The sequence below is a fragment of the Orbicella faveolata genome, unplaced genomic scaffold (genome assembly GCF_042242905.1).
Source record: "Orbicella faveolata isolate gen_17 unplaced genomic scaffold, um_ofav_v1 contig_2, whole genome shotgun sequence".
In the NCBI taxonomy this organism is placed as follows: Eukaryota; Metazoa; Cnidaria; class Anthozoa; order Scleractinia; family Merulinidae; genus Orbicella; species Orbicella faveolata.
Window position 1 is genome coordinate 2,545,485 of NW_028301547.1, and position 24,596 is coordinate 2,570,080.

The window sequence follows — 24,596 nt, forward strand, 5'->3', positions numbered from 1 at the left end:
TCAGCCCTTTCTGTAAGGAAACCACTGGGCTCCATGGGCCATTATTCTCCCATTACAGCTATACTATTTTGTAAAATTAATAAGGTAACTTGATGATGGCAACACTTACCTTATATAATACATCAACACCTGACTTCAAGGAAATTTTGGCACTACTGTCTCAGGGATTTTTCATATATTGAGTTCGAGTTTGAGTTTGAGTTGTCACGTTGAGTAAAATTTTAGCTAGAATAGCACTTTGATTAGTGAAATTACTGATTAGCAATCCAGTTAGTCTAGCTTTCATTTGTAGTTAAGGGCAACACTATAAATTTTAATTATAAAACATATCTAGTTCAAAAATAATTGTTCTCAATTGAGGTGTGGATTGTTTGGTAAGATTTGATCACAGTTTTCTGGAAATTGGATCAAAAATGCCTGACCAGAAACTCAAACTGGCAATTTCACAAAAATAATTTTCATGGCTGACTACAGAAAATGCCATGCACGTCCAAACTCTTGCAGGTGGTGCAAGTAGGCCATTAATTGACTTTAAATTACTATTATGTTTTGGGCTTTAAAATCTCAAGTTATTGAAAGGAGTCAAAAATTCACCATACTGATACTTGATTTTACCACAGAAATTTGGAAAACGTAACAGGCATTTACAATTGTCTTTAATTTTAATTTATTCTGAGCTGCGGACCTTAATCACAGTCCCATTGAATATATTAACTATTTTATATTCCTCTCTCTGAAAGAACCATTTTCTATTTACAATTTCCAACACGAATCAGTTCACTATAAAATCCGATGCTTTATGTAATACTAACTACAAACCATTGTATAAACCAAAAAAACTTTTTAAAAAGCTCACAGAATCTTAAGCGAATTTACAAAATAGTGTTCAAAATACTAATTTGGGACAAACAGCTGAACTAGCAAAAATTTGAAACGCTAAATGTTAATTCATTACTAAGATTACTACTCCGTTCTTTTCAAATATATTTTGTATATTTATACTTCTATACGAGAAAAAGAAACAGATTAAGGCTGAAAGACGGCTTTCGCGTGAAAAGGAAACATTGAAATGGCAAATGTATCCGATGAACTTGCGTAGGTTGTTTGTATCCCATTCCATTTGGCGATAAGTGTCCTTTACATCAACAAGATACAATAAAATGTTACCTCATTTTCCTGTCCATGAAAGTATTAAAGGCCTTCGTCGATAACATATCTAATAGCAGGCCATTAGTCATTTTGGGTTAGAAAATTTTAAGTTTCTTGTCAAGGGACAACCAAACACATGTCTTTCAATCGGACTTGTCTTTTTGGGATTTCCTGAATGGATTCAACGCAACTCCTCCGACAGCTGAGACCGCCGTGTAAGTGGTTGATAAGGCTGTCCCTGCTACCCAACCAACTCCTCCAACAACTGTCGCTGCCTTGCTGTACACACCACCTGATATTTTCGACAAAAAGCCCGGTTGTTGTTCCGCTGGTACTTGTGGCGTTTCTTCTTTAACGGTATCCCCTTTCACGTCCATTTCCTTCAGATTTTCGTCTCTCTAAACACAGAAAAGACAACACGACTTGATAAGAGCAACTTAACCACAGCGCCGCACATTATAAGAGCCACTACTAAACGAATTAATGGCTGATAAAGATGCCATAAAAACCATTTAGACGATAAACAACGAACCTCTTTCATGGCGTGGTTTTTATCGCCACTGTCTGATGACGAGTTCGTGCGCCGAACCTGCAAAACAAGAAACGTGGATTTACACAAATTTAAAATTATTCAAGAAGGGCCTGACGTAGTAATGTCCAAAAGTAAACACAAAGGAGTTCACCGTACCACGCTTTGCTGTTGGGTGCTATCGTCGGACACCATTGGAAATAAATTTTTAACAAACGAGTTTCTTCACAACTAGGCAACAATATTCCGGAAATGAGTTATAACAAGGTAGCCATTGTTTGCCAGCCAATCCGGCCAATCGTGGCTCTTTTAAACTTCGAACGAGAAATCCCGGTCTTTCACTTTCTGCTAAATGTATCATGAATTTTTTAACCGCAAAAAAATAAAAAATAACCGCATTATTTGTTATTTTAATAGCAAATAAAAAATATCCGAAAGAAGACCGCGGAATTGTGAGGGAGAGCATTATAAAAAATTATGATCACACCGCTATGTAATAATAGGCTTCTTTTTTTTCTATTTTTCTTTCTCTAGGCAATTTTTTTAATCTCAGAATCTTTACGCAGCTCCTCGTGAAAATATTTTGCTTGTACCGGAAAGTGATTGAACTCTCTCACCGGAAATAAAAGTTACATGTAATGATATGTAATTCTGAACATCGCAGTGGGACTGGAAAAGAGTCATTGTATCAAAGATGGTGGAATTATTTGTTACTTTTTGGGCGGACTTTTTGTCAAATTCTGGCTTATTTATGGGACGAATCTAGCTCTTCGAAGTTTCAAAGTTGATCCTGCTATGTCTTCTGTTGACTCACAAAGAGAAAGTGAGAAAAAAATTATCAAGTTTCCAATTTTTCCGACCGTCGGAGAAGCGACTGTTACGGACGAAGTTCCCTTACTTTGCGGATTTTCTTTGAATGACCCTGCAAAAGTCAGTCGGACAGGGTCTACTAGCTCCGAAAGCTCTAGGACAGAGAAACTGAGGAATGCACTAAAGTTTAAGAATCCCGGGCCAATGTTAGAGGAGTTTAACCCTGACACAAGTCGCCGTGAAATGCGGAAGTTGAAAAGACTCGCGCAGAAGGACCCTGCCAATCGAAATAAAAGGAGACAAAGACAGAGAAGAAGACCGCAAAAACAAATATTTCACGACCGTTCGGGAGTTCGAATGTCCGATGGAAGAGATGTGTGTGACTGTCAAGACACTAACTGTCCCGGTTGCCATTTTCCTTGTCCATCTTGTGGATCGGAAAAGTGCGGTGTTGAATGCCGCTGTGATCGACAATGGACTTATTTGAAAGATGTGGAAATTGAGAATCCCCTACCGAGTGTATCTCGGAGATTGGGAAATCGATAAAATCCAAGACTAAGCCCAAGACAGGCTAAAAGCTTGGCTTTTAATATTGAAACCGGAACTGTTAAACTTAAATAAGTTCATGTAATAAGTATTAAAACCAGCAAAGGAAACAGGTGCAGATTCAGAAATGTCGAGGAAACAAAACATACGAATGTTTACACGCTACAAGTGAGAAAGATCATCCTCTTTTATTTTTAAATCATTCCGGTAAATGTGGCATAAATAGAGTGTATTTATAGAATTTCGTCTCCAGTTTAGAATGAAAAAAATACATTTAATTTGTAGGGTATAGCAATAATAGTTGTCTGTTCATGAAAATATGTTAGAAAATATCTTATAGCTGAACTCCACTATGCCAAACTCTCATGGGATATGAAAAGGTATGAGATGGCAGCGGTTTAAGAAAGTCAATATAAGTTCATTGCCAAAAAAAATTAAGTATCCAAGGGAAAATAATATAATTATTTAAGTTTAAAATAGCAGGAAGTTCACAATGAACCAAGTTTTATCAAACAAGATTCAACTGTATATTTTCAGGTCTTAAGAAGAGTTGTGAAATTATGTTATCTTGATACTTAACAATAATTTTGAATATAAGTTTGGTTAAACCAGTAAAATGTGGTTTATTGTTGTGTCAAGAACATAATATGCACATAATTATTACGAGCTTTTTTGTCCTTCCAGTTTGTTCGTTCTGGAACTGCAAAAGTAGGTGTTCACGCGCAAGTCTGTGGACCGTTTTGATTTTCCAAGGGTCTTTCTTGTTAATTTTATTACCACCAACAAGAGAAGAGAAACCCCTGAAATGAAGCTGTTTAGTTAGTTGGCACCTAGTGGCACCCTAGTGGTTTAATTGGAACCTAGACAGCTGAGTAGTTTTATAAAATTGCAGAACATTATGCGTCTAACAATGCTTTATCAGGGGGGGACCAGGCATAGATGGAGAGCCTTTTCTTTTGCCACACCAAAATTATGGAACTTGATACCACATTATTAAGAAAGGGAATACTCAGTCTGTTGAAAGTTTCAAAAATAAACTGAAGAACAACTTTTTAAGAAGTTTTTGCTTTATTTCATAGATAGCCAAAAGACTGTCACTAAAGATTGAAAAAAATGTTAGAAAGTACAGCTTAGCATTGATAGGTGCAGTTTATGCCCTGGTCCATATCTGGCCCTGTCTCGCTCACCCCTTGGAAGAGGGTCCCTCAAGGGCACAGTGTTGCTTGACAGAGAGAGGGCCAGAACTGAATTATTTTCCCCTACTTGTCTAAGAAATTTACCAATAAAACCATGTAATGGATATTTAAGCACTAAAGCACTTTTTCATGTTATATAGCCTCATCAAAACATGAGGGGAGTTCAGAGAATTTGAGACAGTTATACTATGTAATAACTTTCGGGGATTCTCCCAACCCCCAAGTGTTTAGATGAGGCTATGTAGACATGGAAAAATGTATATAGGCTTAATTATTTTATTTTAATTATTTTTAATATTGTTACGATTGTTACTATTTCTTTCTTTTTCAAATTTTAATTTTTGAGGGCCATTAGGTTATCAGTTTTATTACTGTCAAATGTTACCCTCGTAAAATAAAGTCTAACTTACTTCCTTACTTACTTACTTACTTACTCTATTGCTTTGATAAAATGTTTCTCAAAACTGAAACGTGCGAATCTAAAACGTCACAGCCCTGTTTACATAGTCTCATCTAAACACACCTCTCGACCAATGAGAGCACACGTAGTATCTCAGTTACTTTATAAAACCAAGTGGGCTTTCAGAATAGTAATTACAGTTCGTCTCTAAATGTTATATGTTGTTTTTCCATTTTGATGACTCTAAATTGTCGATAATTTTGAGATCATCACCTGCAAGGACATCTACTGAACAAACCAGGTCTCTCTTTTCACCAGCCCAGCTCTTTGCGTTTCAAAAATAAGGCCTGGTTACGAAGTATGTCAGACGTCACGCATGCCTTTTCCGTTCTCTTTTGCTGCGGTCGCCATCTTGAAGAATTTAAGTGAGTAATGTTCATACAATCCTCCGAATTTCTAAACCATCGCTCGGTCATTCGACAATCTTTTGAAAAAATGATAAAGCAAAAATACCAGACAACTGATAGTTGTTTACATTTTTTCAGAAAGACCAAAGGAAATGAGTGAAGAAAGATCGTAAATAAATGATATCAACGCGATACGATTGTGATGCTTGCTTTCCTGTGAAACAGTAGCCATGAAGCAAAACATTCGGCAATCACTATTGCGGTGATTTCTATATTTTATGAGTCGAAAAATCACTCTCGCCATGTGTTCGTTTTTAGGATGTTGATTCCCAAGAAAAATCGGATAGCCATCTACGAGTACCTCTTCAAAGAGGGAGTCATGGTGGCTAAGAAGGATGACAATGCCCCAAAACATCTTAGTATTGAGGGAGTTCCAAATCTGCAAGTTGTCAAAGCCGCACAGGTGTGTAATAGCAACCCCAGAGGATACTTACACTTAATAGAATGTAATCTTTACAACGTACAGGTTCGGTGCTTCATTTCCAACGTAACTAGTCTTTCATGCAGTTAACAATGAGTAATAAGTAAGAGGTAATCAAGTGACTTACAAATAGGATATAATAAGATACTTGTTGAATTTACATGTGGACTGGGTTTAATTAGTGTTAAGAACTTTTGCTCAGGTACTAATTGTTTAAGGATGTCACATCTCAAGTGTGGTTCCTTTATAGAATTTGTCTGTGAAAATGTTGTTTTTAGATGTTCACGGGGATGTAATATAGTCAAACTTTCGCTAATAGACACCTCGTGTAAGTGGACACTTAGTAATGGTCCCAGCCACATACAGACGCTACATTGTTCCCATAAGTAGACACCTCTTGAGTGGACACTTACTCGTGGCATGGGTGTCCACTTACAGTAGGTTCAACTGTATTAGATAGTTGTAGTGGATTAGTTTTTCTCACCCTCTTTGGCTCACTCATATCTTACTAGTAATGCCTACACAGCACATGCCTTTGAGTGATTGACAGCAATAGTGCTTTTTATTTTCCTATTTGTCATTTATTTTACTTTTTCTTGAAGTCTTTGAAGTCTCGTGGATACATCAAAGAAAAGTTTGCATGGAAGCACCATTACTACTACCTCACAAATGAAGGTAATTCTTGTTTTCTTTTTTATATATATATCACTAAAGAGCTCTAGTTTTGGAATGACGTTAGGTTACATATGGTGAAGGTATTCAGAGCACAGTTATAACTATGTGCAAGGGAGGAGAAAATTTGACTTCCAGTTCACCTCCAACTCCCTTAAACATCTACAAGTGCTTAAGTTCCCAAATGTTAACATTCTGTATTTATAAAACTAATGTTTGAGTTGGTGTGCTTTTCAGGTATAACATATCTCAGAGATTTCCTTCACCTTCCTCCTGAAATTGTTCCAGCCACCCTTCGCCGGCAGGCCAGGACTGAGACAGCTAGACCACGGCCTAAAGGTAGGTGCAGAGCAGGACTGCCCCTGTAATTTGTGTCAAAAAAGTTACTCGTTTATCACATGCAAAATGTGATTTCTTAAACAATTTACTAAAAATGGATCTTGGAGTGATTTAGCAGTCTCAATAATTCATTCTACAACGGTATTGTTGTATTTTAGTCTGACAGGCCTTGGTCAGAAGTCTTCTGGGACTGGTTTTTCATTTTCGGTTGTTGCTGTAACCTACTACCGTGGACAAATTGTGTTGGAAAATGTGCAAGAACATGAAATTGTAATACTGTAACACTTACAGATAAAGTGTCAGTACCCTCATTCTCCTTTTTGTGGTTAGAAACAGTAAAATGCAAACTTGTGTTAGAGGAAAGTGTTTTGTCTACATTGCACAGGGGTGGGGAGGGGCAAAATGCATTTAGAATGAATTTTTCCAACCCTTATAACCAAGGTTGTAGATTAGAAGTCGCCCCCGCTTTCCCCAAGGAAAAAGGCACTACAACCCCACTCCGTAACTTAATTACTATACATGTTTAGGTCCTGACCAACCTCGTGGCCCTCCCTCTGGAGACTCGGCTGACCGTGAGGCATACAGACGTGGACCTGCACCAGGCATGGAGCCTAAAGGTGGAGCAGGATCAGACTTCAGACCTGAATTTGTAAGTTTTACATGTCTTGTTGATCTGTAATGATACTCTGCAAGATTCACAGAATGAAATGTGTTTGCACTAGTCATTGAAATGAAATTTAGCCACAAAGTTAGTGATTTAAACTGGAAATTAATGGTTTCCTTGTTAAATCAAAGCACATTAACATTTCACAACATCACACACTGGTAGAATAGTAGCAAGAGCAGCGTGTTACTGAAAGTTGAATCAACTGAAGACATGGTTCTAAACAGGTTGACATTTATACAAAACAGAATAAATTTTCATCCTTGTTTAGTAATTCTATTTAATTTACCCTCTACCTGAGTGTATATATTCAGTAGAACTGTCATTCTGTGCAATTTCCTGAAGTTAATTTGGTTTATTTTGTTGTTTGTGTTCTGCAGAGAGCTGGTTTTGGTCGTGGTCGAGGCGGTGGTGGTGGTGGTGGCGGAGGCGGAGGTGGATTTGGAGCTCCCCCTTCACAGTGAACCAGTGAACAATATCGTTAATAGCATGAAAAATAAACATCAGTGAAATAAATCTTTGTTGTAGCCATCACTTCTTGATAAAGCATTCTTCAAACATTTTAAAATGAGTAGCTTCGTCACATCTGGGCCACAAGTGCAAGCAAAATCGCTGGCTACTTATTGGAGTATTCAATATCTTTGAGTACAAAACTAAAACACAGAAGACTGTCAATCCAGCACCATTCGACAGTTTCAAATATAACTTACACAAGACGAGTCCGAGGATTGGTAACATAGTTGAAAACCAAGTTTTTGATCTAACTACATGACTATGACGCAGAAGACTGTGTCTAAGCACATTACCAAACTTCCGGAAGAAAGTTGAAAACACATGAAGTAATGTAGCACAGTATTTTTTGATAAACTTTAAGGTATTTGGAAATGTTGTCAAGTACTGTCTCGTGTTTGATATAATTTCTCAATTCCAACTAAAACTAAACAGAAGCAGAGAAATGGAAATCTTGAAAATGTATCCAAATTAAGATCAGGCTTCCAAACACATCACAGGCATGAGTTTCTTTGTTTAAACAAAATGAATTATCAATCAGTTTGAAAACTAATTTTGCACACCTGTTCAATACTGGAAAGAACATTCCATGAGACCCTGCATTAATTTTATTTACCCGCTTGAACACCTGAATATTGTCCACTTTAAGTTGCTTTGAGACTTCAAGAAACCAAGTCAAGTTGCTTGTTTACTAAAGCAGGGAAACACATTTTGCTCTTGATTTCCATACAGCTACAAAATCATGGGATAGGCTGGGAATGTTTGAACACCAGTAACACCTTTGCATCATAAGAAATTATTTTTATTTCAAGTTTAACTTGTTTTCTTTGGTACTGAACTCTAAATAATTATAATCGTTCACACTGCTATATCTTAAAGATTTCTTTAGCTTGTAATAAATTGTTTTAAAACTGCTGCACAATGCAAAGCATTGACTAGCATTATTATATGGCTTTTGTTTGTAGCCAATGATGTGCTCTCTGATTGGCTAATTCTAGGGCATTATTCTGCCATAATGCCCATGGGCCAATTGCAGGCCTGCAACAACAAAGCAAAAAGCCATATAATAAACATCTTATTAACCTCAAACATCCAGTCCTTCCGGGAAAATCTCAAACCTTAGCCCTGCTTTATTGACCTCACTTTTGCTCAGTCAATACAACAAGGTCTCTTGATAAGCAGTTAGACCAATGTAAAGTTTAACGCAAACTAACAAAAAGAGCTTCTGGTAGCAGGTTAGAAGAGGAGCAAATACTTAATGTTTTCAATGTATAAGTACAGACAAAACTTCAAATCAGGATTTCCTTGGACAAAGAAACTTGTTTGGTTGGACTTATTTATTGAAAACATTTTAAAATTCAACTCAACAAAGTGGTTCTTTGCATGTGAAAGTTTGCGTCATAATCCACCAAACTTCATGTTTCTAATGAAAAATCGCTTTATATTATTTTGATACTCAATTGGTCACATTTTTTTATAACACATTCACAAAATTTAAACCCTGCTGATATAGTATTCTTTGTGATTTTTATTGGCAAGTTATTTTCATCCTGAATTCTATGGTATATAAACTTTGTAGAAAACCTAACAAGACTTAAACCTGAAATTCTCAACAGGGATCTTTCTCCTTGCAATATCCATAAGATTATCAAGTAAACAGGTAATTAAAACAAAGATTATCCTCACCTAACATAAAGGAAGTATAATGTCCAGTAAAGACAATTTAAAGACCATTGAACTGAAAAGGGTTTACCAAATTATTTTTTTTATTTCATTAGTCTCACAATAACTCATCAGCAAGTTTGAAAACATATATTATTCTTTGTGCTTTGTTGTGTAACCTAAATGCCAAAAAGGCACCCTGCAAGCAGAACCTTTTCTCACTGTATGACATGTGCTCTGTAGTCGCAGAGTGCCAGAAAGGTTGACCTTAATCTGGGTGTCAGGCTGTGTCGTGGTTGCAAGAAAAACAAACACTATTTTAAAATTTTCCAAAAATCCTGTCCTATTTATTAATATATTTTATATTTCTGGTTGGGGAGGAGAGAGCAAGGGGTAACTGAGAAGACAGGGAATTAGAAAGAAAAGCATTTTTGAGATTGGGGTGTGAATGTAATAATATCAAACACTCAAGACTGTGTTTGACCACATTTCCAAACATCGAGAAAACTTAGAAATGTTTGGAAATGTGGTCAAACACTGTCTTGAGTGTTTGATATAATTATCTTCTCAATCGATACTAAAACTAAGGAGAAAACAGAGAAATAAAATTATAAATATCTATGTTAATTAAGATCACATATCCAAACACCATCACGGTCATGATTTAACAAGTTATTAATGAGTTTGAGAAATTTTATAGAACCATGATCAAACTTCAGGAAGAAAAAAGGTTCATAACTACATGATGTCTTATTTTCTAATACAAAAATATAACTTAGAGTAACTATCTAGATACAATTTGTTTTGTACTTTGTATTTCCAGATTCCAATTGATCCTTTCATACTGTATTTAATAAAGCTTTCAAAAATTTTAGTTGATTTTTTTTGTTTTGCAGTTACATCTAACACAGAGATCCAATTTCCAATGAAGATATTTTTCTTTCTCTAACATAATAGCTTTCTGATGCCTAGCAAAATCAAGCTTCTTCATTTTATTAAACTCCTTAGTGTTAGCCTTTCTCTGGTCATCACTCCCACGGCAAAACAATTTACTTCAGAATTCTATTAAAAAAATTTCTGAAGATAATCCAAGTACTTCTAAAGATTTGCCTTCAACGGCATACACCTTAAGAAAACATGCATGAAATTTGCTTCATTCCACTTGACCCTATGTGATTACTAAGGCTATGTTCAAACTTGGTGTCCAAGCATGCTGCCAGAGCACAATTCTCTCGGGCACTAATGTGAACACACCTTTTCTCCAAGTACGTACACCAGAATTAAGGTACAGTGCCTGTGCCTGGGTGCAAGTCTCAACCTTGTACTTGGGTACTAAATGGTACTTGGGTACTTGGAGTACCCAGTGTGTGCACGTAACACTATTTTGTTCTAGTCTTCAAGCACTATTTAATGTGAACACAGCCTAAGACTACAATGGTAAATTTATCATCACTACAGGCACTCCAGTGACTTTTATGTTACCCCGTTGATTCTCTTCAGGACATAAATCGTGCCTACATTGTCCACTGATACAAACGTCTTGAAATCTGGTGAGATATGGATGCTTTTTGCTTGGACTCCCTTCAGGTTAAATTGTTGGCACAATGTGCCATCTCTTTTCCACCACTGTGTAGCAACAGAAAAAAAAAATTAACACCATTTAATTTTATGATCATGGAAGAATACGATTTTTCAATCTGCATCAGTTCTTAATGTAGCAACATTTGTGTAAATTATTGGACCCCTTGTGCCAAATATTTCCTTTGTAAAACTGAATCCAGTTAATAGATACCATGCTGTTCTACTAATTCCCAGAAATGACATTGAAAAAAATTGGCAACACAAAGGAGAATTTGTCAATACCTTCCCGTGCCACTCCCTGCAACCAACTTCCCCTCCCCCAACCCTGCCCTAAACTCAAAAAGGTGGTTTTAAAAATTCTGACTGGGATTACACTTTTTATATGATGTCCTTAATTTGGACTAAGTACAATAAGGTGTACACATGGTGTATACATGGTGTATACATGATGTATACATGTACCTTAATGTTGTTGCTGACAGAGACCAGCATGTCGCTGTCACTTGAGAACCAGCAGCTGGCAACCCAACCATCATGTTTACTACAGACTGCAAGTTCCCTTCCATCAGCCATGTTCCACACCTACGGTAAGAATTACAGCAAGATTAAGTTTACTAATATTTACCATTTTTCAAACTTCAAAAACAGCTGCTTGATTTAACATCACAGTCCTATGATTCCAAGCAATACTCACGCGCACTGTTCCGTCATCACAGCCAGTACAGATAAATTTGTTGTCTTGTGAGAATGATGCAGATCTCACAACATCAGGGTGAGGCCCAAGGGAGTAACAAATACTTCCAGTAGAAGAATCCCAGACCTAAAATTATCAAATTATAGCAAAAGGAGTGATTCAAAGAACATTTTAAACAATTCACAGTATACAAAAGCAAAACCAATATGAAAGGGAACTTGCCGAGACACGCTTACTATTGATCCCAGACGTCTGTTGAAATGGCTTTTTCTTTTATAGGCCGTTTCACACACCGTTGGTTTGAACAAGTGATGACAACCATCTCTCCACTACAGTTTGATGCACAGCTGTTGCAAATTCCTCAAAAGTATCAAGTTTGAGGCAAATCTTGTCCATGCAATAGATTTTAGATCATTCAAACTCTTCTCTGCAGCATATCTTGAATTGTACCTTGTTAGAAAGTGCTAAACTCAACAAACTTACAAACAAACTGTGAAGCACTTTCTCCGACGACAAGAGATTCCCTCATCACATGATCATGACATTTGTCATCACATGATCACTTTTTTAATTCCATGAATGAAATCAACAGTGCATGCACTGGCCTGAAAAAAAAGTAATTTCAACGAACGTCTGCGATAAATAATAATAAGCACCATCCCTTGTATTAGCACCCAGCCCTTTACAGTCATGAAATTAAATCCACCCCCATGACATGAGGCCATTTGGTGTATCATTTGACGTACTGTAATTACAGTTAGCTCAAGCACAACATCATCACTATGACTAACATCAAGTTAATTTCCTATGGAGTTTTTGTTAGAAAAAGATGTAAAAAATGTGAAATAGCAATCAAGAAAGATGGTTTCCTTCAGTGCTAAATTAAAAGAAGTGGGTTTTTTTTAACAAATATTTCATATTATTCAGAATAGCTATTTGTTGAAAAGTTTGCAGTTTTCTTGGTTACCTTGGCATGTCTGTCCACTGAGGCTGAAAGCAGTCTCTTGTCGTCTTGAGAAACATCACATGACAGAACATACTCACTACTGCTGTGAGGGCAAGACAACTCAAGCGATCCATTCTGTACATTCCACACCTACAAAATTACAACAAAAATTATTTCAGCAAAAGCCATCTCTTTACATGTAGCTTAAATCGCTTTTATTGTTTACTTACAGCAGTGGAGATCACTATCCCAAATATTCAAACTTTGCAGAATAGAATTAAAGTAATTCTTGAACAGCAGCATACACTGTACCTTCAGTGTCCCATCTAAGGATGCCGTTAGCAATAGATGTTGGTTCTGGTTAAAGAACATGCATCTTTGTATACTTGCTGTGTGACCTTCCAAAGAGAACATTAATCTGCCGTCCACACAGTGGTAAACCTTTAAACAAGTAAATATTTCACAGCATTACTCAATAAAAACGTGTTCAATATGGTTCCTAAAGTTATCAAATTCAAAACATCCAATAATTCTGGCCCCAGCTGTTCGAAAGGTGGATAATGCTATCCGCTGGATAAACTGCTTTTCAGTGGATAAGTGCTGACAAAAAAAACTGTGCTATCCACTGGATGTTGATTCATCAAGTGGATAGCATTATCTACCTTTCAAACAACCCAGGCCTGCAATGTAAACAAGCTACTACTGCAAGTGACATGCTGCTATAGTATGAAGTTTCAAAATGACACAACAGTAAAGGTCCAGCTGGGGGCATCAGAAAATGCCATAATCTTTCCCATTTTCTTTTATCCTTCCCTCCTTCTTCTGACAAGATCTGTGTCCCACCAGTGTCTTCCCAACCCATCTCCTTTTTGTACAAGTTCCCACTCCCCTCATAACATACCCTCTCCCTGGCCCCAATTCCAGATCCCTGTGAGCTAATAGAATGTACCACAGAAAGACAAAACTGATAGAAGCTGATTCATTCACGAAGACAATAATAGTATTATCACCTTTGCAGTGCAATCCTCCGAGACTGATACTAAAACTTGGGAACATTTAGTGAAAACGCACCACTTGACACGGCTAGAATGACTCTTGAATTCTTGGATCACTTTACAAGTTGAGCTCTCTAAAATCTGCAGGTGCAACAGAAGGCAGATTATACACTGTCTGACCTGACAAGCAAATAACTATCAATTCATTCCAAATAATCTCTTAAACATATAGTAAAAAATCAGAAAATCTTTTTAAACTGTAAATTTATAAAGTTTTACATACAAGATATGAGTAAATGTATATATTATGATGTGAAAAAATGATTGGTTTTCACCTGAGTGTCAATAATTCACATTTGACTTGCTTTTGCCTCCAGTCAGAAGTATTATTGTGCCTTACACATACAGATTTTCCCACGCCTCAAGTCAGCTACATGTATCTACTTGATTCCTGACTAGTTCACTAGAGTCAGTGTCTCTGTCCTTTGCTATTAGCCAAAGTGACTTCTTTGGTTTTGGGTTCATGAAAGATATGTTGCTAAGAAGAATTGCTACACTGGCTTCATTTGGTCAAGAACACTAAGAATGAGTCATGGCATCCTATGATTATTCGGGTGTGAGTGAGGTGAATTGTTCACTAACTAATGTTGTACCTTAACCACACCATCATCTAAACCAATGGCAACCTGTCTTCCATCACTGTTAAAACTAATGCTTGTTATTCTAGACTTGTTTCCTTCACTTTGTGACAATAACTTGGTGTCCTCACCTTCAAATATCTGAAAGACAAGGTCAAGATTTCTTACAAGCCTTGTGTCAGATGTTTATTCATAGAGTGACCTAGTATTTCAGACTCTCAATATAATGAGCACTGGATTTAAAGAAATGTTTCCTTGGAACACAGAGTCAACTAAAAAAGGGTATGATCTTACATTTGCATATAACAAAATATAAGTTGCTCTTTACCATTAGCCTGTTGCAAGTGTCAGTTATGGCAATTGTCAAGGAATCCCCCAAGAACATCACATCAAACACCATTCTCAGCTTGCTTGATTCTTGAACATTGTTCATGTCAACAGCCCAAATCTATATGGAAGGATACGTTTGACATACATAAATAAACTTTATTACTAGTCTGGGAGGATAAGAAGTCATACATGGTGTCGTTATGGGCTCAAATCTAAGAAATATTTCCCTGTGGAATAAAAGGATAACAACTTTTTCTGCATGCTTCCATCCGCCTGAATAATATTCAGAAAGTCATCCACACATCCTCTAACTATACCTTCACAGTTTCATCATCAGAAGATGATACCAACTTGCAGGAATCCTGTGAAAAGGCAACACAGTGCACCCAACCCGAGTGTCCTCTGTACACACCTATGCTGCCTTCACTAACAGCATTCCACAGCTGAAATTTAACAATAAACAAGCATTTTTCTATCATTTCTTTTTCTTGACTTTATGTACATACATACACAAAATAATGGGTTAAATCAGACTGAGATGAACTCACTGTACCTGTATAGTAGTGTCAGAAAGGCCCACAGCCAAAATACTGTCATCCCGTGAGTAAGCCAGTGACAGAGTTGTAGAGGATGTATGAATGTTCTTTATTTCTTGACCAGTTTTGGAATCCCAGATCTAAAAGAGAAAAACAATCATTAACTATTTCAGCCCATGACAAATGCCCTTGTATTGAGGTTGTGTACACGTGTATTTTCTATGTAATAAAATAACATGGACTTTTTTATGCAATAAGGCTTCAAAAACTGTCTCTCTCTCTCCATATGCAACCAATAAAGATGTGAATATAGTAATTTCAGTTCCACATGCACTCTGTGACAAGGTTTCCCCTCGAAACTGAAGCGAGGCACAAGAGGCTTGAGAAAAGGCCCTTGAAACCTTTACTTTTTTGCACTGTTTACACTACAAATCGTTGAGCTTTTCAGTGGCCATTAATTGCCTTGAAGATCTACCAAAGAGCAAAACTAGTACTGTATTATTTAATGATCAAAATGTATTATGTCCTTCACACCTTTACAAAAGTGTCAGAGACACCAACTATATTGCATCCAGTTGGCTTGAAACAGCAAAATGTTACAGCAGAGTTTGTTCCTCCTTCCAGCGTAAGCAACTCTTGTCCTGAACAAGAATCCCACACCTGGTCAGGTGGCAAAAAGATATTAATTAGCTGTCGGTGAATTATTTAACACAAAATGTTAGAGACCAGCTGAATTGTATTATTTTATTACAGAGAAAACCTCCATTACCACAATGTTTTGTATAAGTGCCAGTAAACAGGCCACTTTCTTATACAGTCATGTAGATAATTTCCAAGTCCTGCAATAGACTCACACAATCAAACTGTATACATAAGCTTAAAGGGGCTCAGTCACGGTTTATGCATATTGAAAAGTTTAGCATCAATTTTTCAATTCCGTTGGTTGTAATCTGTGTCAATCTTCTCCATCCTTAGCCATTGTTGTTCCTTAATGGTTTATCATTATCTCTTTGGTGTTTTTCTATCTTATTAAACTGTTATTTTCAGGTTTCCTACCACTTAAAGGTAATTTTGCATGTGGCCAAAATAACTCAAAATACCGTGACTGAGCTCCTGAACTGACCAAAACAGGGTAGACACTTTGGCAACAAAATCCATAATTAAAGACTCTCCAGTCTTATAAATTTGTCATATTCTAGCTTCTAGAAAGCAGTTTTCATTATACAGACATCTATAGTCAAGTGTAAAATCAGGAGTCGGCATAAAATGTGGTAGTCAAGACTTTCTCTATTTCTCTCAAGTCTGCATGTAGCTTGACCAAGTAGCACACACTACCAACATTTAAGTCCAGTTTCTACACTGTATGATAAGTGGAATCTAATGCTAATTCAACCTGGCTTACCCCCAGCACTTTGCCAGATTTGCTGTAGATACCCATGATTTCATACGCAAGACATTAAAATCATAAAGCCTCATTGCCTGCCCTTAGACACTACTAGTCAACAGGTTTTGCTGAAATCACTTAGTAGTCAGAGATTCAGCAAGACCTGTCTGACGCATTACCTTGACAAGAGTGTCATCAGAGCAAGACACAATCCTCAAACCATCAGGTGAATAACAGCAGCAGCGAACAATATCAGCATGCCCAGTATAGGTGACACAAAGCGCTCCATTGTCACTATTCCAAACCTGTAAATTCCATGAAATCAAAAACAATAAAATTATTGACAAATGTTTATCTCAAATCCCATCTGCTACAGGCTACTGAAAGGCCAAAGGCTAATTTTCTCCTTTTTTGCCCAGCAGGGTCGCATTTCAACATTAACTTGAGAAAGTACCTGGACAGTTTTGTCAGCAGAACAGGAGACAATGTTTATGTCATCTGGTGAAAACATACATGAAAACACCTCTTGATCATGGCCTTTGAAACTCAACAGTTCTCTTCCACTACTACTGTCCCAAACCTGAACAAAATAGATGAGAATAGAGCCATTAGTAAACATATACATTAGTTGCTAGTTACTCAAAGGGCAGGTTTCTGTAACATGTTATTGCAGTAGCAGCTAGTAGCAATTTGAAACTTCCCCTGGATAGGGTGCTCATCTGTTACAGATTTCCCTGCACAGTGTCAAGTCACAATAACTATACTGACAAGAGACCATTAATTTCATACTCCTGGATGGAGAGAAGCACAGTCAAAGCCAAGCTCAAGACATTAATTGAGATTTCAAAGCAGTAACAAATAGGTTGTCAAGCCTAACATTATGGGTAATAAAGCAGGGCTTGAAAAAAGTGCTGTCCCATTGTCCTGGACAAATAGATTTTCCTTCTGGGCAAGAAACTTTTCATTCTCACCTGCATGATGGGCAAGGGATCAGGACAGCTATCTGCTGATTAAACCATTAAAAGAGCAAACAAAGACTTGCCCAGCACGAGAAACATTTTAGAGCTACTTGTCCCAAGGGCAAGCTGGAATTCAATTTTTTTTCAAGTCCTGTAAAGGTGACAGTTTATAGAAGTTGCAAAATATCCCTTTGGCCACTCTTTAATAACAAATCCATACCTTAACAGTGTGGTCAGCAGAACACGAAACAATTTTAGCATCATTACTGGAGAAGGCACAACAGTACACTGCATCAGAATGGCCTGTCAAAGACAGCAGCTCCTTGCCAGACTGACTCTCCCATACCTTGAAAGAAATGTGAATAACAATCTAATGGCAGAACATATTTATCACAATGACACTCTCACTAAAGTTTTGTTAAGCTTTCTGACATTTCTCCTTGACTTTTTTGCTGAGTATTAAATTTGATTTCCGGGACTCAGAGACCAACTTGAATAAAGACTGTCCACAAACAATGACTCATTAACCAACGTACATGTAGATGCATGCATTGAGTGTTAACTGAACGAATGTTCATGCTTTCTGTCAGTCACCTTGTCATAAAATAGTACCAAGGGAGTAACACCGTACCTTGACAGCTTTGTCTGCGCCACAGGAAACCACTTTACTGGTATCTTGTGAAAACTGGCAGCAGTATACAGCTCCTTGGTGAATTTTCACTGTTATCAGTAGTGTGTCTTGTGATTCCTCTCTCTGATTACTAACAATCAAACAATTGCAGAGTCATGTTCACTAAAGTCTGTAAATACATTTAATTAATATTAGTGACCACATTGATGGCCTTACTTCTCACCTCCAATCAAGATACAACTTCCCTTCACCTGCCAATTGGCTGGCTTTCTGTTGTGCTTGTTTGTAGACTTCTGAGTCTGTGGATTCACTCAGACCCATCTGGATTAAGTCAGGAAGTGGTTTTTCCACAAATTGATGTGCATTGACACTTGCAAAGTGATGGAAATCTCCTATGACCTTTAAATCCTTAAAAACACAAAAAGTAGTGTCAAAGTTATGCATGATGAGACTGACTACTAATGATGCTTAGTAAACAAGTCCTACACTATAACTATAATCTCTTAACTAGAGAGTCCCCTCCAGTCTATAGAAAATCCCTCCTCAAAATAATCCCCCCACAGAGATGCCCCTGAAAATAGTCCCTTTCCCTTGACTGGTATCCTATGGCTAGAACTAGTCTCCCCTCCCTCTTCTCCCCTTGTTACTGCTCCCAAAAGGTCCCTATGAAGACAGCTCCCTTTTCCTCTCTTAGATGGTAAGCAATGGAAATAAAACTTAATATTAAACAATTTACTGTAACTGAATTTCCGTACGTCTTGTTCAATATTCAAACTAATAACTTTGGATAGTCAAATAAATTTACCTTGCTATCAACATGCCCTTTGATTGACAGGTAGTCATTTAGTAGATCAGCAGGACCAGTGACGTCAAGTTTGGCTGCGAGCCACTTAAGATCTGTAATGAGTTTCTGTGCCTCTCCAATCAGACCAGCCCGGAGCATGTGTCGCAGAAGATTCCAATGAATATAACCATCATTAACCATGTCACCAAACTTCGCTGAAATCCATGAATGCAACAACACAGGCAGCTCATTTTAAAATCAAGAAATTATACTTTGCACCAAGCACTGACAACAAGACTCCACACATTCAAAGCCACTTATTAGGACCCCGTAGTTACAGGGATTGTTGTTGAAAAAGTTGGTAGATACTTTTTGGAGTGCCGAAAAGGAGGGTTATCATATGGAAATATGAAGATTATTAGAGGAGGGGGACAAATTCAAATCGACTTCAATCGTCTCATCCAGCCTTTCCTGATACCCCCAAGCCTTCTCAGTGCCTCTCTTGCCAGAATTGAGTACAAATAAGTTCTCGTAAATTGCTAGCAAAACCTGACAAAATGCTTTAAGTACAACTGTAATGGACTAACATCACAACCAATGGGTTATATATAGCAACTGACATACTTTTGCAGAAACTAGAGTTAACTGAAATGGATCAGGGGCTGAAAACCAGGCTTTACTTGACTCACCACTGTACACCTTCCGGTATCTGTCAACTAGTTTCTTGTGCAAAGCTTGCAAGTCTGTAGCTTGTTCTTGAAGGAAAGTTAGTTGCAGGTTATGAACACTGTACCAGGTTCCTGTTATGTCATCAGATGTCACTGTTCTTCTTGCTAAGGATTTATTAACCAAGTCTTCCATCCAGTCTTCCACAACTTCAAACTAGAGAAATATATGAATGACAAGGTTGGTTTTTAAATAAATAAAAGAAATAAAATAAAATAAATAAATAAATAAATAAATAAATAAACAAACATTTCCTAATTGACTACTCCCCCAATGGACTTTTCTGCGCTGATGGAATCAGTGTGAACCTTATATAATTATTACACAATGTTTCCTATCCTGAACATCTAAATTAATTTCATTTACTGACCAACTGACCGACTGACAGACTGACTGACTGGCCAGCTGACAGGCTGACTGGCCGGCTGACCGGCTGACTGGCTGACCGGCTGACTGCCTGACCCACTGACCCACTGATTCACCAACCACCTGACCAACCGACTGACTGACCAACTGACGTACTGACCTGCTGACTGACTAACTATGCTTTCTCACACATACAATTGAATGTTATTAGTGACTAACTGCCATTATTCAACTACAAAATATGTATTGCTACTGGACATCTTAATCTACACAGCCTACCTCCTCATTCCAGAGGATACAAAGAACCTGAGCAGGGACTTTGGACTCTTCGTGAAACACTGCAAAATCTTCGTAAATCTCTCTCAGCTCATCAGGCAAGTTGTTGATGCTCATTCGAATTGCTTCAGTAAGTGTTGGATATTCATACTCAAACTTTGTTTTTAGCTTGCTGACGTTTTTCTTCTTTAGCTGGCTAACATAATACTGCCATCTCTTTGGATGACTGCGGAGCAGAGCTCCAATCATGCTTATGGCCAAGGGAAAGCCATTTGTAAGATGAAACATTTCTTTGGCTTCTGGTGGAAGATGTACTATTGGCTGTTTTGTCCACTGAGCAAGAATTTGCAGTGATTCACTTTCCGTGAAGCCCTCACTGATGCGGACCTTAGCTTTTGCTCCACCAACCAAGTTTGTGATTGCTGCATCACGAGTAGTTACCATAATACGGCAACGAATGTCAAAGAATTTAACATCACTAGAATTCCACAAATCATCTAAAACTAGCAAAGAACGTGGGTGCTGGTGTGCAAAGAGCATTCTTAGCCTGTCCTTTGCCTCTTCTATATTTCTTGGAGGTTGTCTGCTGTGATCGGGATCAAGCCTAGCACAAAGATTTTGCATTAACATTAGAAGTTTTGACTGGTCAACAGGGCCAATTCGTATCCAATGCACACCACCAGGAAAGCATTCATTTAAGAGCCCCGCACTTCTGAGAGCTTCAGAGGCTAAAACAGTCTTGCCACAGCCAGCCATTCCATGCAAGATGACCCAACCATCTTTTTTCTGTAGAGATCTCAAGGCAGAATGAATCTTGTGAACATCTTTTCCTCGATGAGCAAAAACTGTTGGTCGCTGTGGCACTCCACCCTCCAGAAGAATATTCTCAACTATGCAAAGAAAAAAAAAAGATTAAGTAATGAAATCAGATTGACAATTTTACCTAATGCCTTAAGCTATTTGAGCTGCAATCCGCAATGTGCAGCTCCAGAAAATATCCACACTCTCCCCTTCAGAAAGGATTGGAATTTCCAGGGGGTGGGGGGTTCTCTAAGATCAATGGAAAAACCCCTTCCTTGGGGGAGGTATGGATATTTTCTGAAACTACAATTCAGTTCAATATTCATTAATGCAGCATCCTACAGTAGACATGGACAATCTACAGTTATTATATAATACCAAGTTAAGGATCGTTTACCCCTTGCTGCATTACATCTTCATTAAGGATGTTCGCACTAACTGTTTCTGCCCATCCTTATTACGCATACAAATTCACACCCCACGTCATGCATGAGAGTGCGCACTAAGTAATAAAATGAACAGTGGTAGGGCAGATGGCCATTGCTATAACTTTGCCTGGATTTAACAATCTTAAACATTCAGTGACCCCTACTTTTCTTTCCAGAAACAGATTTTATTCACAATTATCTCCACATTGTCCAAAAATGAACAAAAAATCAATCTGGGAAGTTAAGTAAAAGTTTTCTGGCCTTATTCGCTAACGAAGCCTGATTTTTTCAGATTTAGGGTGTTCTTCCATGCATGTTCTCTCCAAAACGAAGTCGCTGACCCCTGATTTTTTTTACATTTCTGACATACCTAACTCATCATCTTACAGTGGTAAAAGTCTCAGAAAAAAATCAATGTTAGAAAATTTTCGTGCAAACGTCCTTAAAATGCAAACAGCTGTAGATTAGAGTTTTTAAACATTAGTCCTACAAATTCCTATCAGGTGTTAAATGTGGCTAAAATTAATTTAAACAAGGTTACTCTCAAGCAAATACAGACAGGGGCCCCTGCCTTAACCTGCAGGGAGCACCCTATGGGGTTTCAGCCAGGTTTTGTGTGTATTAGATGCCACATTGCCCTTTGATTGCTGTAGATAACTGGCTGCTTTGCAGAAGCAAATCCTAACAGATTCTGGACCTAAACCCTACTAACCTTTACACTATACCTCGTTACTCTCAACTGGTTTCATAACCTATTTACCTCTTTCTAACAAATCTTTGGCATCTGAGATCTTCCTTGGACTCTTGACATCTTCTTGGAGAAGTTCCACCAGATGAGGGTATGGCTCCTCTAGTGACTCACGGAAACAATAGAATGCTGCATCACTCTTAGTTGACAACAGATCCAGCAGCTTCTCAGCTTGCCTTCTTGAAGTTTTCTCAGCTTTTATAAGCTCAGCATCATGGCCATCAAACACCATTTTACTCTGAAGAAAATTTAGAACATCATCGACCAGAAGATCTTCGACAATCTCAACTCGGTTTACAGTTAGGAGATCATTGTGTTCGGGAGTCATCATTTCTACTGTTGGTATAAAAAGGAAAAAACAAAAGTATTATTACAGTTGAACCTCCCTACAACCGCTACTTTTGGAACAGAGGAAAGTGGTTGTTAAGGGTAGTTAGAGGTGTAACACGACACCTTTTTTTTTTTTCTGGGGTACAACATTTCTTTTCTTAGAAAATGCTTCTTTTACATGTAGCATATAAATACTTAACACAATCAAAATACATCAAGAAACAGAGACCAACGACATGTGGTACAGATCAAGTTTGGTAACCTATTACAATAAAAAATGGGTTTTGTATACACCATTTATCAGTCATTGATTTTAAAATGTCTGTTGTCAGGAAGATATTTTGGAAGTCAGGACGGATTTTAGAGGCTGCTGCTGTTGTGGAGAGGTTACATTAAGATTAAATGTATTGGCTGTCAACAAAACACAACAAATTGGCTGTTGCAGAAAGGTGGCTATTAGCGGAGGTTCGACTGTACCTATTTATCTTAATTGAACACAGAAAAGAATTCATGACATTAATTTTTACTAGAAACATTAGAGATTTGTTTTGTACCAAAATGGAAAATGTCACCAAGTTTCTAGCAATGATAAAACCGTCAGTCCATGAAATGCTAAGCACCACTACAACATGTTTACATGTTTTGATTTACCGATTCGGATATAGTATGTATATTATATTGATGCAATATTAATCAGTTTAATATACCATAGCATATTTAATATGACTTATTTAGGCCGAGCCATAAGGCTGAAAGATATGCGATTTAAATCTCGAGAGAACAGCGGGTGCAGACATGCCTCCATTAGCTTGTCCCTGGAAGCCGTTTAGCACAGTATCAATTCATGGGCCCAAAATAAGTCAGAACAAGTTGTCACCTTGTATAGTAGGCGGACCAAAACATAACAATACTTAACGGAATAAGTGATGGCCTCACTCAGTTTGCACGAGAGAATTGAATAGCGATTGCATCTCGCCTTTCTAAATTCCAGGGAAAGCGCGTGAAAAACAAAACTTGAGAATAACAGATCAACTTAGCATTAAGATTATGTACTCACGCTGTAAAGGAGAGTCGATTCCTTCAAAAACATTGTTGTGCCCGTCTTCACTGACACCACTCTCTAACAGCCGCGCTAGATGAGGGTATTTCTCGCTAAGAGCGGTGAAAAAGTGTTCAAACGATTCGTATCCCTTCTTTGGAAGAATGTCCAAGAGCATCTCTGCTTGTCTACGGGAAGTTTGTTCGCTTCGAATGACCTCGGTGTCATCGGAGTCCAGCACGAATTTGCTCTGCAAGAACACGACCACATCATCTACTAGCAAGTCTTCCACGATTTCGCGACGAAACTTCAGCAACAAATGCCTGTGCTTCTCAAGCATCTTGCCAGGAAGAGTTTTACGTGTTTCTTAAAAACCAATTGCTATAATATTGACAAAAATAGCAACTAACTTCTCTGGTGTTCTCACTTCCTGCCATTTTGACGGGAAATTCTTCCACTTGATGGCGCATTCGGCGCATGACAATTAAACCACGACCGAAAGCGCGGGCTCTCCCCCGGGCACGCCTTTCAATACTTTTCAAGTACTACTGTAACTTTATATTATTTTCTACTTTTATTTTCTATTTCTGATGATTTTGTTTTATTTTCGTCACAATGTATTGTTAGTTCCTTAAAATTAGTGCTGAGGGCTTTTTAAGGGGGTTACCCACTCCACTGTGATGTAGGACGGGAGTTGATCACTGGGGAGTTGCTCTAATTCCGTGAAAATTGACAGGATGCTACTCAGAGATGTTCGAAGGTACCTCTGACATAGTTCAAACAGTTAATTCCTCTATTTATAGTGTCCCAATAGACCATTGATATATTAAAATTCTGACTTGGCACCAAGGATTGGGGGAAAAAGACAAAACAAATTACACCGAGGTCAAGGAATGAATAATTAACTTCTTTTGTTTTATTCCCCCATCCAAGCCTCCAAGACAAGTTAGAATTTTAACATATCAAAATTAGCCTAGTAGCACAGCATGGAGTCGAAGTGGCACTCAGCTCCGGATAGACTGGTTCCAAAACAGTTCCA

The 24,596-nt window shown here is 37.8% G+C and overlaps 4 protein-coding genes across 4 annotated transcripts; 2 read left to right on the top strand and 2 right to left on the bottom strand.

Moving 5' to 3' along the window:
- Window positions 1-650: 650 nt before the first annotated feature.
- LOC110058308 (uncharacterized) lies at window positions 651-1,999 on the bottom strand. The gene is made up of 3 exons (XM_020764939.2): window positions 1,838-1,999; window positions 1,682-1,738; window positions 651-1,547 (listed from the first exon to the last, which is right to left on the bottom strand). Exons 1-3 carry the CDS (start codon window positions 1,871-1,873, stop codon window positions 1,293-1,295), a joined length of 348 nt encoding a protein of 115 aa, XP_020620598.1. The 5' UTR covers window positions 1,874-1,999; the 3' UTR covers window positions 651-1,292.
- Window positions 2,000-2,167: 168 nt separating this feature from the next.
- On the top strand, window positions 2,168-3,651 carry LOC110058307 (ARL14 effector protein-like). Its single transcript, XM_020764938.2, has one exon. The coding sequence runs from the start codon at window positions 2,474-2,476 to the stop codon at window positions 3,032-3,034; it is 561 nt and encodes a 186-aa protein (XP_020620597.1). The 5' UTR covers window positions 2,168-2,473; the 3' UTR covers window positions 3,035-3,651.
- A 1,316-nt stretch (window positions 3,652-4,967) lies between these two features.
- Window positions 4,968-7,709, top strand: LOC110058353 (small ribosomal subunit protein eS10-like). Its single transcript, XM_089288743.1, has 6 exons — window positions 4,968-5,055; window positions 5,356-5,500; window positions 6,121-6,193; window positions 6,428-6,529; window positions 7,057-7,178; window positions 7,574-7,709. Exons 1-6 carry the CDS (start codon window positions 4,991-4,993, stop codon window positions 7,655-7,657), a joined length of 591 nt encoding a protein of 196 aa, XP_089144869.1. The 5' UTR covers window positions 4,968-4,990; the 3' UTR covers window positions 7,658-7,709.
- A 774-nt stretch (window positions 7,710-8,483) lies between these two features.
- Window positions 8,484-24,026, bottom strand: LOC110058482 (apoptotic protease-activating factor 1-like). The gene is made up of 21 exons (XM_089288739.1): window positions 23,576-24,026; window positions 22,201-22,524; window positions 20,215-21,101; window positions 19,533-19,725; window positions 18,865-19,058; window positions 18,283-18,467; window positions 18,060-18,189; window positions 17,649-17,774; window positions 16,924-17,049; window positions 16,649-16,774; window positions 15,620-15,745; window positions 15,103-15,225; window positions 14,867-14,992; window positions 14,548-14,667; window positions 14,235-14,360; window positions 13,597-13,722; window positions 12,899-13,027; window positions 12,608-12,736; window positions 11,641-11,766; window positions 11,409-11,528; window positions 8,484-10,991 (listed from the first exon to the last, which is right to left on the bottom strand). Exons 1-21 carry the CDS (start codon window positions 23,895-23,897, stop codon window positions 10,839-10,841), a joined length of 4,017 nt encoding a protein of 1,338 aa, XP_089144865.1. The 5' UTR covers window positions 23,898-24,026; the 3' UTR covers window positions 8,484-10,838.
- Between the last annotated feature and the right edge of the window lie 570 nt (window positions 24,027-24,596).

Coding starts and splice junctions, on each gene's coding strand:
- LOC110058482 (XM_089288739.1), bottom strand. CDS start 23,897: ATGCTTGAGAAGCACAGGCATTTGTTGCTGAAGTTTCGTCGCGAAATC. Junction 19,059..19,532: donor ATACCGGAAGGTGTACAGTG/GTGAGTCAAGTA, acceptor CATGGATTTCAG/CGAAGTTTGGTGACATGGTT. Junction 18,468..18,864: donor AAGGGCATGTTGATAGCAAG/GTAAATTTATTT, acceptor TGTGTTTTTAAG/GATTTAAAGGTCATAGGAGA.
- LOC110058308 (XM_020764939.2), bottom strand. CDS start 1,873: ATGGTGTCCGACGATAGCACCCAACAGCAAAGCGTG. Junction 1,739..1,837: donor GCACCCAACAGCAAAGCGTG/GTACGGTGAACT, acceptor CTTGTTTTGCAG/GTTCGGCGCACGAACTCGTC. Junction 1,548..1,681: donor AAAACCACGCCATGAAAGAG/GTTCGTTGTTTA, acceptor TTCTGTGTTTAG/AGAGACGAAAATCTGAAGGA.
- LOC110058353 (XM_089288743.1), top strand. CDS start 4,991: ATGTCAGACGTCACGCATGCCTTTTCCGTTCTCTTTTGCTGCGGTCGC. Junction 6,530..7,056: donor AGCTAGACCACGGCCTAAAG/GTAGGTGCAGAG, acceptor ATACATGTTTAG/GTCCTGACCAACCTCGTGGC. Junction 7,179..7,573: donor CAGACTTCAGACCTGAATTT/GTAAGTTTTACA, acceptor TGTGTTCTGCAG/AGAGCTGGTTTTGGTCGTGG.
- LOC110058307 (XM_020764938.2), top strand. CDS start 2,474: ATGTCTTCTGTTGACTCACAAAGAGAAAGTGAGAAAAAAATTATCAAG.